The sequence below is a fragment of the Patella vulgata genome, chromosome 2 (assembly GCF_932274485.2).
Source record: "Patella vulgata chromosome 2, xgPatVulg1.2, whole genome shotgun sequence".
Lineage (NCBI taxonomy): Eukaryota > Metazoa > Mollusca > Gastropoda > Patellidae > Patella > Patella vulgata.
In genome coordinates this window covers 54,958,335-54,976,637 of record NC_065880.2, presented here as the reverse complement: position 1 = coordinate 54,976,637, position 18,303 = coordinate 54,958,335, and the positions used below count along the sequence as shown (strand labels likewise).

The window sequence follows — 18,303 nt, the reverse complement described above, 5'->3', positions numbered from 1 at the left end:
ATCAAAAGGAACCGAGATCTTAGGGTGATAAACCTATATTTCAAGTTTCGTTGAAATCGGATAAAAATTGTGACCTCTAGACTGTTCACAAACAATTGTGGACGGACGGACAGGGGCGAAGACAAAATACGTCCACATGAAAATGTGGGCGTATAAAAATGTAAGAAACATATTGGAACTATTTAGATAACCAGACTGGGTAATTGGAATGTATAATATGCACTAAGTTTTTCAAGCATTAGAAAACGCTGCTGTATTTCCATAGCTAGCATAATTTGGAACATGTCCTGACATGCATTCTTAATCTACAATCGTACTGAGTATTCAACTGATATTTGGCAATTGTGCTGTCAGGTTTTATCATTATGACTTGATAAAAAAAACCTAGCTATCTTCACTAAGTTTTAGATTTGCCATATATATATCTAGTATATTGGTGCAGGTAAAATGTCCGGGCCTCTAATCAGAGGAACTGATCAACTCTATTGTTACAGGTTTGGGAGTTTTACAGTATATGCAAATAAGCATTTTTGTAACGGCAATTCTTCAGCCATCTCTCTGTGCACCAGCATTGCGCCGGTCCACTCAAGACTCAAGGGAACATCCACATAATCTCACTTGTCTGCAAGGTGGAAGTGAACGTAAAACCCCAGGAACAAATGAACGACAATCTCACTTAAGTCGCTTCATTAGAGAAATCTGGGATGGCTACTTGCTACTCATAGATTTCTATTAAAATAAATATTTAACACTTACTTGTTTCAGCAAGATTATGTAATATAATTCCAAGATGTTCTAAACTCAAATAATTCACTACACTAGAGGACACCTTTTCAAGAAATTCTTTCCATATATGTTCAAATTTTCCAATTAGTTCTTTGCATGTCACTCTAAAATATTTAAATAAGAACACCATAATTAAGATGCCTCCATATCAGAAATCAAACAGAGGATGTTCAATCAAATACCCACAACTGTAAGTTCTTAAGAATCCACAATTGCAGATAAGACTTTTAACGAAATGTTGACCCCTCAACAATCACAAGATAAACAGGAAGTTGTGGGGAATCAAACTGGGCAGCATCCATATTTTTCTTACATTGTAGAGAAAAACGAGTTTGGGTTTGGAAATTGCCCTATTTGTCAATGCGGTTGAGCATTGTGGAAAACACATACAAGAAAAAACAAAAAAAAATAACTTAAACCAACCAGTTAAAATCTGCCTTGCACAACTGAATTAGGATCAAAGTTATTGTGTTCCATCATTGAATCAAATTGTTTATATCTGCTTAAAAATGCTCATCATTAAATTTAAGTTTCATCACACTTATTCGATTAGGATTATCGTGTTCCAAAGCATCGACCAATCAAATTGCTTATCTATGCTAAGTCTAAGCAGATGAAAATTGCTCAATATTGATCTCAGTCAAGATATTCGCCTAATAAACACCTATACAGTTTTAATTAACATCCTAGTGATGGAGATTGATCGGTTGCTAGGGGCGACAGTAATGTGATCATATTATTATAATGTAGGCATCTGAAAGTTTCCTAACAAAGTGATAATTATTGTATAATACCGGTCTGATTTGGGCATCTTTATTAATGTGCAGGCAATATTATGTTCTATTGTTCCTTGTTCTGTGGTCCATCCTGTGAAAGGTATGGCTGTTAATTCATCTTTGTCAACAGAACTTTCAATAAACTCTTCCTCATTCTCATTAAGACAAAACAACAATCCTGTAAAAAGACATTTTAATACATAATAATTTTTTGCTGTTTGTTACAGATCATTAGGAAAGATAGCTTTTCAAACAATAAAACATAACAATAGCTGTATATAAGTCTTCCAAAGTAGTTCATAAATGTGGTCACATATTTATTCTTTTGCAGGAAATGGGAAAACTTATAATTACAAGACACCAAAAACTAATCAAGAACAATAATGAACCTATGAAATACTTCACTAGGCTCCAAGTTCTTTGTAGTATTGACATAAACAATACTTGTACCAGTAATTAGATGAAAACTTTATCTTTCATAGAAAATAAGCAGACTTCTCCATCCCATAAATAGAAACACTGTGTATAGATTCAATTTAATCAGTTAATAACTTTTACCCTTCAGAGTGTCCACAAGCAATTGTGGATGACATACAGAGGGATGACCCACATTTCATTCTGGGCTTATAAAAATATTTGTAAAACACAGAAATATCAAAAAAAAATGTGATTTATACCTTCATCTTTATCTCCTTTATCTTTGACATTAAGGTAGGCTGTCTGTGCTAATTCTAATGTAAACCCATTGTCTTGCATGTATTGAATAAATTCATCTTTCTGCTCATCTTCTGACAGTTCAACTTTGGTTGTAGTTTCTAAGGTTTCCATATTTTTGTCTTTATCACTAACAGATGTCATTGCTAATTTCATAGCTTGAATCAAGTCATTTCTAGAACAATCTTGTTTAACCAATGATAACATGGGATAAATCAGTGGGTCTGGTTCATCCTGGCCAGCTTTAATAATTTCTTGTTGAAGAAATACTAACTGTTCTACTGTATAATAATTCAGTTCTAAATATTCTTCTCTCTTGTCATTTAAATATTTTAACCAATCTTCATGGCATTTTTCAAGGAAATTAGCCAAATGTCTAATAAAATCTACAACATTATCTGGGTTTCTATGTCCTTTAAGAATCTGGTCTTTTCCAAAAGTCAAAAAAGCACAAACTTCTTTTGAACTACTGCATAAAAACTGTACCTTCCATGAATTGAAAAATACACAACCATCTGTACAGAGTTTTACAAAAGATTTTGCTAATCTTACAACACCATCTAAAACCTAGAAATATAATATAACATTTTGTAGTGCTAATTTTTAGGTACTTATTTTAATTATAATCAATACAAATAACTAGTAGCCAATTGGATGGATGCAAGTCATCCTCCTTTGATCAAAATCAGTAAAGAGAGAGAGAGAGAGAGAGCGAGAAAGAGAGAGAAATGGGTTTAACATCCACTCAACATAAACTAGGTCATTTCGGGACTAACATATGGTTCAATTTTATTTCAATAATTCGCATGTGCTTAGGGGTCTTTAGCAGTGGGAGGAAACCAGAGGACCTAGAGAAAACCCACGAGGTTGGACAGGCGCCCCTACTCCTTCTCACGTTCAACCAGGGAATCGAAACCACGCCAGTTGACTCAATGACAGACCTTATGATACAGTGTGCACATGCTAACCATTCGGCCATTCAACCCCCCATATTTACAAGAAAGAGGGAACAGAAATAATGCGACTGATCTTGATGATGGTCATCTCTTGAAGTGACTTCACATTGTCTCATCCATATGGGACTAATCAACGTATTTTGAATAAATCTCAATAAGCTGAAATCTATCAATTGGTTAAAGAAACTAAAGATAGGTTGCCAGGCAACGAAACATACGCCCATAGCAGCTATATCGTCCAGGCAGTCAACAAGAGTTGTCGCATATTTTTACTTTTTTTGGTAATGAAACATTTATAATACATTAAAATCTGATTAAGAGTAACAACTGATGAAGTAATTATCAGAAAACCATTAGAATTTGTTTGGTTTTTATACAGTTCTGCCCCCCCCCCCCATGCTAACATTTAGTATACGAAACTTTTAATATCATGGATTTAACTGTTTAAGTCATAAAAATTCATTGAAAATCAATATACCTGTTCGCCTCTAGAGCCGTCCACAAGATTTTTCAAAGTGATCACGGGCCATAACTCTGACAGTAATTATCGGAAATCGCTGAAAATCAATAGGCTTCTTCGTCTCATGACCTTTAACACTGTGTATAAATTTAAAGTCAATCGGATATTAACTTTAAATTTATACACAAGATTTTTTGAAGTGATCAAGGGCCATAACTCTGGCAGTTATTATTGGAAATTGCTAAAAATCAATAGGCTTCTTCATCTCGTGACCTTAAACACTGTATATAAATTCAAAGTCAATCAGATATTAACTTTAGCCTCTAGAGCATCCACAAGCAGACGGACGGGGGCCGACAACAATAAATGTGGTCGTATAAAAACTAAAACAAGGGCCGTAACTCTGGGACAAATCTACGGAAATTTGCTGAAGCTCAATAGGCTTGTTTGTTTACTAATTTAAACGATAAATTTCATACAGATTGGATAAAAACATTTGTCGTTAGAGCATTCAAAAGTCACAACAAAGTGAAACAAGGGCCATAACTCACAGCGTAATTAACGGAAATTGCTGAAATTCAATAGGCTTCTTCGTTGCACTAATTTAAATGATGCATATCAATTTCATACAGATCGGATAATAACTTTTGTCGTTAGAGCATTCACAAGGTACAACAAAGTGAAACAAGGGCCATAACTCTAGAAGTAATTATCGGATGATAACTTTTGTCATTAGAGCGTTCACAAGATTCAATAAAGTGAAACAAGGGCCATAACTCTAGATGTAATTAACGGAAATTTGCTGAAACTCAATAGGCTTGTTCGTTTTACTAATTCAAACGATACATATAAATTTCATACAGATCGGATAATAACTTTTGTTCTTAGAGCATTCACAAGGTACAATAAAGTGAAACAAGGGCCATAACTCTAGAAGTAATAAACGGAACTTGATGAAATTCAATAGGCTTCTTTGTTTCCCTAATCTAAATAATGCATATAAATTTCATAAAGATCGGATGATAACTGTTGGCATTAGAGCGTTCACAAGGTTCAACGAAGTGAAACAAGGGCCATAACTTTAGATGTACTAAATGGAGGCAGACCACCATTAATTTTCCCATTGACTTCAATGTTAATTCTGGCCTCTTTGCCCACCTCTAACTTTTCCCCAAATTTTCGTTGGGCTGAATGCTTTTCACTACAGACAGAGGAACAAATGGTCATGTCTTTGCACTAAAATTTGTATGAGGTTGACCACTAAAATTTTGAGATACACAAACTTGAAGAAGCATACTAAAAACATGTAACTAGTTGCCGTACATATCACCATAGCCAACCTGATAACCCTGTTACCGTTCCGCCTCAAAATCATGAATATTTACCAAAACCTGACAGAAAATGTTAATTCAAACCCTCTCCATCCATTCTAGACCAAAAAATCAACAAAAATGGGCATGCAAAAGGGGAGAAAAGAGACAGAGAGAAAATTGCTATAAATAGACGAACTACAATTTGTGGGTCCGAGATGGTGAAATTTAATGGTGGTCTGCCTCCAAATGGAAATTGCTGAAATTCAATCGGATTCTTCTTTTTACTAATTCAAATAACACATAAATTTCATACAGTTTGGCAGATAACTTTAGATGTTAAGAGCATTCAAAGGGTGCAACAAAGTGAAACAAGGGCTATAACTTTACAAGTAATTAACAGAAATTATTGAAATTAAATAGGCTTCTTCATCTCACTAATGTACACAACATATATCAATTTTAAAACAATTTGATTGTGGACGACGGACGGATGGACAGGGGTGACAGCAATATACATCCACATTATTTGTTATCATACCAACGTTAGTAATGACGAATGAGACTAGTCTAAAATTGAATGGCTAGTATCTTGGTTCAGAGTGAAGCAATTTAACTGAAATTTTCAGCATATTTTGTTTCCATTATCTATTTTACAACTATTGTATCGAGAACTCTCAGTTCTTTATCAAATCTTACCTAATGCACTTTTAATAAATATCAATAATTAATTCAGGATGTAGTGAGAATTAAAGGAAAAGTTACAGTTTTAGCTTTATTAATCATATAAAACAATACTTCCCACTAATTTATATAGTCAATTATTTCACACTCTACTGATGTTGGTTGAGATCAAAGAAAACTTGCAGTTTGAGCTAGATAGTAAACGGTAGTCTCAATAGTGACATTTTCTTAATTGGTCATGCTTTTGCCAATTTCTTCCGCCATGCGCCTTACTAGTGATCTGTTCGGATTAACTCGTGTTTGTTTAATTATGCTATTTTTACATACTGAAACAAGTAAGGAATACTTACCAATTAACTTAAATACTTACTTTATGAATATTTCTGACCATTTATAGGAATACTGACGTACTTTACAAGTACTAAAGCGACTACTGACAACACATGCATTTCTCATGAGTTTCCATGAATACTAACCACAATTAACCCCTTCTACTGGATATGACGACACACTAATAATAAGCCCTGTTAATAAATACTCCCGGATCAGTTCTACACACTATGGATGTACCAGTGTTAATAGCATTAAACAAAGCAATCAACTAAAAACTTACTGCTGTAAAAATATCTATATTTTCATTTCCCTTTTCAGCCTGTCCAGCTACTAGCATTAGTCGACTTTGTAGATCCATTAATTTATCGTATGTATATTTACCCGAACCATGTTCTTTTTTTTCTTTTAACTCCGGTACATTAAGTGACAGCACTTTACTTACTTTCTGAAAAAAAAAAATAAGAAGTAGGTTGGCAAGTAACAAAATATATTTGATAGGTGACTCTGTGTTCAACATAAAAATCTCAAAAACACTGACAGCGATTACAAGCTTTAAATGACAATGGTGATATACCTGGAGGAAATGATGGGGTTCCTCCTTATGAACAATACAAGTAAGCTAGTAATATAAATATATAGGCTTTTTCTTACATACCCTTCAAAAAAAGTAGGGGATATTGAAATGCAAATACCTATCTAGGTTGTGATATGATAAATAGTCATGGACACTTGACATGCTTTGAGAGTATGTTCAGATGAAGAACTTATCGCCCCACAAAGAACCACTGAGGTGCACATGGGACACGCAATAGCGCCATACACGTGGGAGGGGTTCATTGTCAAATTTAACACTTCAAGGAAGGGTTGATGAAAACTGCCGCGTGCTGGTTTATCCTATCCATGTTTGCTTTCCTATCGGTTCTTGCATAAGATTTACTGTTTAGCATATCTTTGCTTTAGTGTGTTAGGTTTAATTTGATCGGGGGACGTGTTCGTTGACGACGTCAACCAACAACACTGCAAGAATTGTCCGTGGCACTCCAAGAGGAGTGGGTCAGATTGCCCCAAATCGTGATTGGACGGTTGATTAGGAGCATGTCACGACGAATTGCTGAATGTCTGAGGATTGATGGAGCAATTAATCATTATTAAGACAAAAATCAAAAACGTCCATTTTCACTTTTGACAGTGTATCTCTTTGCGAGTGAAATGTAGCCGTCAGATAAGCTGCCCATATGAACTGTTTACGTTCATGTATAGGCAAATGGCCTGTTATTAACATACACTGGTTACCTCTAATAAAAACATCAGTGCATTTCCGCAGTTTTGTATTGTTTCAGATTATCCCCTACTTTTTTTTGAAGAGTATATATCAATTTTAAAACAATCGAATAATAACTTTTGGAATTCACAAGAAATTCGGACGAACGTCTGGACAGGGGCGACGGCAATATACGTCCACATTTCCATGTGGGGGTATAAAAGATAGGTTGCCAGGCAACAAAACATCCGCCCACAGCAGCTAAGTCGACAAGGGTTGTGGCATATGTCTTCGTTGTAGGTAATAAGTGGCATTTACAAGACAATTTTATACAGATCAATTTGTAATTTTCATGATTTGAGGGTTAACTACAACAAGAGCCTTAACTCTGGAAGAAATTTACAGAAATTTTTGTCGTTTGAGTGTTTACAAGGTTCAACAAAGTAAAACAAGGGCAATAACTCACAAAGTAATTGACAGAAAATGTTGAAATTCAATAGGATTCATCGTTACACGAATTTAATGATAGTTTGTCAGCAACGAAATATACGCCCACAGCAGGTAAATTGTCTGAGCGGTCGACAAGGGTTGTCGCATACTTCTTCGTTGTAGGTAATGGAGGGGGGTGGGGGGGCATTTACAAGACAATTGTGTACAGATCAATTTGTAATTTTTGTCGTTTGAGGGTTAAAAAGGTTCAAAAACTGAAACAAGGGCCTTAACCCTGGAAGGAATTTACAGAAATTGTTGAAAACTGACAGACTTTTCCATGTGGTCGTATAACCAGTGGCTGCCAGGCAGGATACGCCCACATTTTGCAAGAGATGGATAGAGAACAAGCTAAAAACAAACAGGATTTTTTGTACTATCAGGGGCAATAATCCAGAAAGTTATGGTCTGAAATGCCAAATATCAAAAGGGACTGAGATCTTTGGGATATAAAGATATGTTTTTTAAGTTTCATCAAAATTAGATAAAAATTGTGACCTCTAGAGGGCCCGCAACATTCATAGCATACTTTTACACAATTTGCGTACAAAGTGCGGCCATTTTGTCGGGCAGCTTCATTTCGATTTTCCTGAAATTCGAATTCAACCTTCATTATGGTGGAATGGTGATATATTTAAACGTTTTTTAAAATCGGAAAAAAAATTATGACCTCTATAGAGTCTGCATGCTAAAAACGCGATTTTTCGAACAATCAGGAGCCATAATCCAGGAAGTTAGTGTGTAATGGTGATATATAACAAGTTTCTTTTTAAATTAGATAAAAATTGTGACCTCTACATGGACCGCAAGCAAAAAACATGACTTTGTGTACATTCAAGGGCCATAATTCAGGAAGATACAATCTGATCAGGCGAATATCGAAATTTGGGTTATAAACATGTATTTCAACTTTAATCAAAATCGCATCAAAATTGTGATCACTAGAGGCTCCACAACCTTGATTTACCAGATGTTTACACTATTTGCGTACGAGGGGCGGCCATTTTGTCCAGCAGTTTTGGCCCGATTTTCACTAAATTCCAAGTCAACAAACATTACTGTGTAACGGTGATATATTCAAACATTTTTTTAAATCGAATAATAATTGTGATCTCTAGAGGGACCACAAGCTAAAATCTTGATTTTTCGTACAACCAGAGGCCATAATTCAGGAAGTTACAATTCGATATGCGCGATATTGACAGGAACCAAGATCTTTGGTTTATAAACTTGCATTTCAAGTTTCATTAAATCGGATCAAAATTGTTCCTCTAGAGGGTCGACAAGTTTGATATACCAGATGTTTACACTATTTAGGTACGAGGGGCAGCCATTTTGTGTGCCAATTTTGGTTCGATTTTCATGAAACTCATCCTCACACAAAATTACGGTGTAATGGTGATATATTCGAACATTTTTTTTAAATTGGATAATAATTGTGATCTCTAGGGCCATAATTAAGGAAGTTACGATTCGATATGCACGAAAATAGAAAGGAACTAAGATATTTGGGTTTTAAATATGCATTTCAAATTTCATCAAAATCAGATGAAAATTGTGACCTCTAGAGGATCCACACCCTGATACACAATATTTTGACACTATTTGCGAACGAGGGGCGGCCATTTTGTCCGTCAGTTTCGGTCCAATTTTTACGAAATACAAACTCAACCATTCTTAGGGTGTAACGGTGATATATTCACATATTTTGTAAATCGAATAAAAATTGTGACCTCTATGGGGTCCACAAGCTAAAATCGTGATTTTTCCTACAATCAGGGGCCATAATTCAGGAAGTTATAGTCCGATATGCGCGAATATCGAAAGGAACCGAGATCTGTGGGTTATAAACATGCATTTCAAGTTTCATCAAAATCAGATGAAAATTGTGACCTCCAGAGAGTCCACAACCCTGTACGCAATATTTTGACACTATTTGCAAACGAGGGGTGGCCATTTTGTCCGTCAGTTTCGGTCCAGTTTTTACGAAATTCAAACTCAACCATTCTTAGGGTGTAACGGTGATATATTCACATATTTTGTAAATCGAATAAAAATTGTGACCTCTATGGGGTCCACAAGCTAAAAACGCGATTTTTCCTACAATCAGGGGCCATAATTGTGACCTCCAGAGGGTCCACAACCCTGATACGCAATATTTTGACCCTATTTGCAAACAAGGGGCGGCCATTTTGTCTGTCAGTTTCAGTCCGATTTTTACGAAATTCAAACTCAACCATTCTTAGGGTGAAACGGTGATATATTCACATGTTTTTTTTCAATTGGATAATAATTGTGACCTCTATGAGGTCCACAAGCTAAAGATAGGTTGCCAGGCAACAAAATATACGCCCACAGTAGCTAAATCGTCTGAACGGTCGACAAGGGTTGTCGCATATTTATTCCTTTGTAGGTAATTGGGGGTCTTTACAAGACAATTCCATACAGATTAGGTCTGTGGGTTATAAACATACATTTCAAATTTAAACCAAATCGGATAAAAATTGTGACCTCTAGAGTGTTCACAAGCTAAAAACGTGATCTTTCGTACAATCAGGGGCCATAATCCATGAAGTTACAGTCCGATTCATGCCAATATCGACAGGAACCGAGATCTTAAGGTGATAAACCTATATTTCAAGTTTCATTGAAATCGGATAAAAATTGTGACCTGTAGAGTGTTCACAAACAATTGTGGACGGAAGGACGGACGGACAGGGGCGACGACAATATATATATACGTCAACATGAAAATGTGGGCGTATAATGAATGGATGACTAGGACTTTCATTCTGGAGTTTTAAAATTTCATATATGTACATTTTTGATGACAAGAAAATGTCTATAACAAGCCAATCACACTTCAAAGTCTGCGTGCAAAAAGGACACCCACCTGCCCTATCTGTTCACTATTTCATAGTCTTAGAAACAACATGTTCCAACTCATGAATTTTTCCCTTTATACTGTAAATATTGATTCAAATTTTGTGAAAATTTGTCAAGAAGTTAACTAACTATATGTGAAAATTTAATGAAAACTTTTGTACCACAAGGTAATTTATCAACAATCATATCAGTCAAGGGATACACTTTTGGGATTGCTTTAGTTTGTAGTGTAGTGTCACGTAGACAATAGACTCTTGTTCCATTCCCGATCCGTGGATCCGTATTATCTCTACTCAATAGAGTTACGACCCTTATCTGTTATCATAATAAATTATAGTTATCATCTTCAATGTTTAGTGTTGTATAAATCCAAATACACAACATAGTGGCGATGAGATAAGCTTAAAAATGTCTTGTGAGCTGAGAAGTTCTTTTATTCGAAAAAGTTTATTGTCAGAAACAACAAGCCAACAGTGAGGCTGATGTCCCCCGCCAAAATCCTAAAATAAACAGATGACACATTTTAATTTATCACACATTTATTTTTTTTCAAAAAAATCAAGCAATCAAACTGATTATCAACTATCACGGCAAGATGCATAGTGTGTAGAACAGGTGTCAGAGCTTTTAATAACTGGCTTCTGCGTTAGAACATCCGTCAGTCAAGTAGAAAAGCTTAATGGTGGTTACTATTCATGGAAACTCGTGAGAAATATACGTGTTGTCAGCAGTCGCTTAAACCCGTCAGTACTTGTCACTTAAACCCGTCAGTACTTGCACCATACATCAGTATTCCTATAAATAGTCAGTAATAATCATAAGGTGAGTATTTAAGTCAATTGGTTAGTATTCCTTACTTGCGTCAGTATGCAAAAATAAAGTGACTTAATCCAAAAATATAACTAGTCAGACGCGTGCGAGAGAAATTGGAACCAGCAGCTGCCAGGCAGGATACACCCACATTTTCGAGAGATGGATAGAGAACAAGCTAAAAAGAAAGTGATTTTTCCTGTAATCAAGGGCCATAATTTAGGAAATTACAATTCAATATCCGCAAATATCGAAAGGAACCGAGATCTTTGTGTTATAAACTTACATTTCAAGTTTCAACAAAATCGGATAAAAATTGTCACCTCTATAGGGTCCACAACCTTGATATACCATATTTTTACGCTATTTGAGAACGAACAGCGGCCATTTTGACTGTCAATTTTGGGCCAATTTACACCAAATTCGAACTCAGTCATCCTTAGGGTGTAACAGTGATATAATAATACGTTTTTTTAAATCGGATAAAAATTATGACGTCTATAGGGACCACAAGCTAAAAACGTGATTTTTCGTACAATCAGGGGCCATAATTCAGGAAGTTACGGTCCGATATCATACATGCCAACCTGAGGAGAGTGAAAATCAGAATGCCTTGTATTGAGGGTAGAGCAAGGACCGCAGGTCCAAGTTCGATCGGTGCAAAGCACCGTGAGCGCTGGAGGCGCTGGTGGCTTGAAGGGCGTGAGGTTTCGGGCCCCAAGAAAATTTTGAGAAATTAGCACCTATTTAAAGCAGTACCTTGTATTATTGGATAAAAACAGCTGGTGATTTAGGTAGATGCATATATGCTTTTGGTCATTTACATGTAGGCATGACCTAAATTTGTTGTTAAGTGAAGATAATAGATTACCATTAGCTATGTGGCTGGTTGGGATCGACATTAAACATACATTATGCAAGAGCTAAATCTGATTATTGCAAGTCTTAATTTAGGCTTCAGATGTTATAGAAATTATAAATTAGATCTTTATTTAACCCTCTCATTACCGGAGCAACCGAAACCGCCCGCCATTTTGGCTGCCTCTCGACTCTAAACCGCCTGTAACCGCCCGGTACCAACAACATTCATATTTTGCGCTTTTATCGGAAATCACGCTCTCGTAGTCGCCGAGACGAGACTTCATCGACTTCCTTTGTTTATCAGCTATAAATTGGCGCAGCGCATGAACTAGCTTTATATTCACTTTTATCGAGATATTTTGATTTTAAAATCAGCAATCTTCGAAAAATATTTTCTAGTAATGGCTGCCTATATTACCGATGAGGATTTTAGTGATAATTTCATTAATTCTGATGAAGAATTTGATGGCTTTACTGCGGAAGACATCGAAAACACTGGACTACGTGGAAACACAGAATCCGATGTTGACATTTGTTCCGAAAGTGATGGTGATTCCGATGAAGAATTTTATGATACGACCAAAGACTTGATTTGGAAAGAGGATAATTTTGACCCAGTTGTTCCATACGAATTTTTAGGTGATTCTGGGCCTACAAATAATTTAAATGTTGATGCTGACCCTCTTCTATTTTTTCGTCTATTTTAGAACTAAATTTTTTTAATAAAATCAAAGATGAAACCAACAGATATGCCCGTCTTCGCCAACAAACTGATCCCGACCCATCATGGAAGCCAGTAGAGGTGGAAGATATTGAAACATTTTTAGGAGTTAGTATTTTGATGGGGATCAACAACTTGCCCGAAATTATCCATTATTGGAGTACAGATGAGAGTCTGGGAAATGAATTTATTAAAAAAACAGTGCCCAGAAACAGATATCAATCCATTCTCAGGTATCTTCATGTCAATGACAGTTCATCCCAGCCTGAAAGAGGGCATGAAAATTATGACAAACTGTACAAGATTCGCCCATTATTGGACCATTTAGAAAAAACATTTTTGAACAATTTTGTACCTGGTAAGGAAATGAGTGTGGATGAGGCTATGGTGAAATTTAAGGGCAGGCTAGGCTTTATTCAGTATATGCCTATGAAACCAATAAAGCGTGGAGTGAAGGTATGGATGTCGGCATGCCCATCTACAGGATACGCTTTTACTTTCGAAGTCTATACGGGGAGGAACAACGATGGCTCAGTCAAGACCGGCCTTGGTCACAAAGTTGTTATGAAGTTGACAGAACCAATGCAGGGATCCTATCGACAGATCTACTTTGACAATTTCTTCAACAGCCCCCAATTGCAACTGGACCTGATGAAAGTAAAAACGTATTCTTGCGGAACAATTCGACCCAACAGGAAAGGCTTTCTGATTCTCTCCGGAAAGTGAAACTGAAGCGAGGAGAGGCAAACTTTGCACAGTGTGGTGACATGGTTGCAAGTACCTGCATGGCAAGACAAGCGTACTGTGAATGTTTTGTCGACAAATTCATCGCCAGAAATGCAACAAATCACCAGAACCGGGAAAGGTGGAAAAGAGGAAAGTGTAATGAAACCAGACGCCGTGATAAGTTACAATGCATTTATGGGAGGAGTCGATCTTCATGATCAAAATAGGTCTTATTATGATCTCGGCAGGACAAGTGTGAAATGGTGGCGATACTTGTTTTGGTGGTTTTTGAACTCGGCAATTGTAAACAGTTACATACTTTACAAACTGAAGAGATCTTTCGAACAGAAACCAGTCATGAATCACTTTCAACATCGTCATCTTCTGGCCAAACAACTCTGCGGTGGACAGCAATCGGTGCGACGAGTGGCACAGAAATGAAAAATAGAAAGAACATTGAGCGTAGACGGTTTGCTAGGACATAAACTTGTAAAAATGCCAGGTAGGAAACGTGTCTGTGTCTTGTGTTCTGCTGAGGGAAGAAAGACTGTGAAAGGGGGTGGTGTACAGACAACATTTGGATGTGAACAGTGTGTCGTCAACCTGTGCAAGTCAATGTGTTTTGCCAAATACCATAACCAAAGTTTATTGAAATAACAAAATATTAAAAAAAAAAAAACAATAACATTGTATATATTAGATTAATTTGGCTTGTAAATAGAACTTCATTATTTTTTTCTGTGTTGTAAATAAAACTTTCACTTCAACTATCCGTTCGTTAATGGGAATAGCAGCAAAAGACAACAAAATTTGTATGTACATAAATGTAAGACATTTTTCTTCAAAATAAAACTTGTAATAGTCAATATTCAATTGTTTTCGAGTGACAGTTGTTTATATGAAGCTATGCTAAAATTTACCAAAATATGGCGGCCATCTTGGAATTGTCTGCTATTCCAAGACCAGCCACAGACTGGTGCCTGTGGTAGTGAGAGGGTTAAACAACAAGCCCAAAATCAACTCTGTAGACCCACGGATAGCTCGGCTACAGCTCGGATTTAAATAGGATTTCACTTATTGATTAAATCAAATATGGCACACCCTGATGAGAATACGTCAGTTAGATCGAGGCTAAATGATAGAGTGTACTTAGCGAGGCCGCTGTAGAGCGTTTCCGCATGCCATTGAAAACTTTACTTGATAATCAAGATATGTAGGTGGAGTTAACGTCTGTCAATCAAACGATCGGCCAAGGTTAAGGCACATTTCACTACCATTTCTAGTAAAATATTACAACGATGATAACTATGTTCAGAATAAAGTAATTTGACTGAAATTTTCAAATATATTCTTCTTTCATCATCTATTTTTGAACTGTTATAGCAAGAATGGCTAACTCTCTATAAAAATCTCCTATAATGTATCTTTAAGTATATAAACTATGTTAGTTAAAGGGGTAGTCCCAAATAATCCAGGCTTCGAGTTAAGAAAGAAAAAAATCCCAGTTAATATTTTTGCTCAAAGTTGACAATAGGTTTGAGCAGCTCAAGTGTTTTTTAGCTTCCAAATGTTTTTTAATGTCCGTAATACCACCGTAAGCAACACATAAATCACTCCTACAGCCTAAACAAAATGCGAATTCGTTGCCTCTACGCGAGGACGTAATGGTTCCTGGTAATTCTTTGCCGTAAGTTTCCCGGTATTTTTGTCTGACATTTTTTTTGGAAGCCATTTTGTTTGCCTTGAAGACCAACACGGAAGTAGAAGTCGTAAATTATTTATACTGGGTTTTATTTATAATTGTAATTTGTTTTTTTCACACAGCTTGAAAACATTTTTTATCAAGTCAGAAGGAAATATGGCTATGGAAGAAGCAACAACGTTACTGGCAACTAACGGTAAACCCGCTGTGTACTGTACGAGTGTATGCGAGAATGGCTCCGCGTAGCAAATAATATCCGTGAAGCAAATAATATCCGCAAAGTATGCAAATTAGGCACGGCCTATGACGAAATAACCACATGACATTTTAATCTGGATTAGTCCAGACATGAAAATGTGGCGTATAAAAAGCGTGACTAATAAAGAAAGCGTCAGTATTTGGGCTACCGTTCACTACCTGGGTGAAACCGCCAGTTATCTTTGATCTGCGTCAGTAACTGGAACCGACATCAGTAGAGCGTGAAATCATTAACTATATAAATTAATGGTGAGTTTTTCATTTTAAATAAGTGATAAGTATCGGTTAAATTGTGACTTTTCCGTTACATAGTCACTACATTCTGAATAAATGATTAATTATTTATTAATATACTCGAATCGAGGGAAATGTTTTTAAAGGATAAAGGATGGCAGTGAACAACAGAGCTATTTGTTGACGTAGTGCGCAAAAGACATCGAAGATGGGCTAGTCAGATCTATATATAAATACCTTCATATTTAAATATGCATTTAAATGCTCAGTGGCACTGTTTAATTCGTCACACTATTTGTTCCCATTCTCAGTGGAAGTAAAACTCCAGGAACGAACTTACAACGGTTGACCCAAATAACAATGTGTATTGTTATTTTATTTACAATTTATAGTTATTCTCATTACATGTGGATTGGCACATGTTTTTGGACAGGCTGGATTTTATATCTGTATGGATTTAGAATCACTACTAATGGTTAAAAGATAGGTTGCCAGGCAACGAAACATACGCCCACAGCAGCTAAATCGTCCGGGCAGTCAACAAGAGTTGTCGCATATTTTACTTTTTTCGGTAATGAAACATTTATAATACACTAAAATCTGATTAAGAGCAACAACTGAGAAAACCATTAGAATTTGTTTGGTTTTTATAAACTTCTACCCCATGCTAACGTTTAGTATACAAAACTTTTAATATCATGGATTTAGCTGTTCCAAGTCCTAAAAATTCATTGAAAATCAATATACTTGTTCCTCTCAAGATCTTAAACTCTGTGTATCAATCTGAAGTCAATCGGATGATAACTTTAGCCTTTAGAGCGTCACAAGATTTTGCAAAGTGATCAAGGGCCATAACTTTGGCAGTAATTATCGGATATCATTGAAAATCAATAGGATTCTCCTTCTCATGATCCTAAACACTGTGTATGAATTTAAGGTCAATCGGATATTAACCTTGGTCTCTAGAGCATCCACAAGATTTTTCAAAGTGATTAAGGGCCATAACTCTGGCAGTAATTATCGAAAATCGGTGAAAATCAATAGAATTCTTCGTCTCATGACATTAAACACTGTGTATAAATTTAAAGTCAATCGGATATTAAATTTGGCCTTTAGAGCGTCCACAAGATTTTTCAAAGTGATTAAGGGCCATAACTCTGGCATTAATTATCATAAATCGCTGAAAATCAATATGCTTCTTCGTCTCATAACCTTAAACACTGTGTACAAATTTAAAGTCAATCGGATATTAACTTTGGCCTCTAGAGCGTCCACAAGATTTTTCAAAGTGATTAAGGGCCATAACTCTGGCAGTAATTATCTGAAATTGCTAAAAGTCAATAGGCTTCTTCGTCTCATGACCTTAAACACTGTGTATGAATTTAAATTCAATCGGATATTAACTTTGGCCTCTAGAGCGTCCACAAGATTTTTTAAAGTGATCAAGGGCCATAACTCTGGTAGTAATTATCGGAAATCGCTGAAAATCAATAGGCTTTTTCGTCTCATGACCTTAAACACTGTGTATAAATTTAAGATCAATCGGATATTAACTTTGGCCTCTAGAGCGTCCACAAGATTTTTCAAAGTGATCAAGGGCCATAACTCTGGCAGTAATTTCCAGAAATCGCTGAAAATCAATAGGCTTCTTCGTCTCATGACCTTAAACACTGTGTATAAATTCAAAGTCAATTGGATATTAACTTTGGCCTCTAGAGCGTCCACAAGATGTTTTGAAGTGATCAAGGGCCGTAACTCTGGCAGTAATTATTGGAAATTGCTAAAAATCAATAGGCTTCTTCGTCTCATGACCTTAAACACTGTGTATTAATTTAAAGTCAATTGGATGTTAACTTTGGCCTCTAGAGCGTCCACATGATTTTTTGAAGTGATCAAGGGCCATAACTCTGGTAGTAATTATCGAAAATCGCTGAAAATCAATAGATTTCTTCGTCTCATGACCTTAAACACTGTGTATAAATTTAAGATCAATCGGATATAAACTTTGGCCTGTAGAGCGTCCACAATAGGCTTCTTTGTCTCATGATCTTAAACACTGTGTATAAATCTAAAGTCAATCGGTTATTAACTTTAGCCTCTAGAGCGTCCACAAGCAATTATGGACGCCGGACAGACGGACGGGGGCGACGACAATATACGACCACATTTAAATGTGGGCGTATAAAAACAATCAACAAATTTATTGAAACAGATAATATGATAGTGTTGTAAATGAGGGGTTTTATAAAGGTCACGTGATTAGTGTGAGGTAACTGATGTAAACTGAGTCACTTACTTTGCAGCTTACAAACCATCAACAAGTCTACAGATTACAG

The 18,303-nt window shown here is 36.1% G+C and overlaps 1 protein-coding gene across 1 annotated transcript in view; it reads right to left on the bottom strand.

Moving 5' to 3' along the window:
* The window catches only part of LOC130010729 (E3 ubiquitin-protein ligase rnf213-alpha-like), a 368,341-nt gene that overhangs the window by 271,742 nt on the left and 78,296 nt on the right, over positions 1–18,303 (bottom strand). The window contains exons 8-11 of the mRNA XM_056098708.1: positions 6,300–6,464; positions 2,240–2,843; positions 1,581–1,740; positions 757–890 (exon numbers count right to left, since the gene is read on the bottom strand). Coding sequence (XP_055954683.1) covers positions 757–890; positions 1,581–1,740; positions 2,240–2,843; positions 6,300–6,464 — 1,063 coding nt within the window. The remainder of the gene's footprint in view (positions 1–756; positions 891–1,580; positions 1,741–2,239; positions 2,844–6,299; positions 6,465–18,303) is intronic.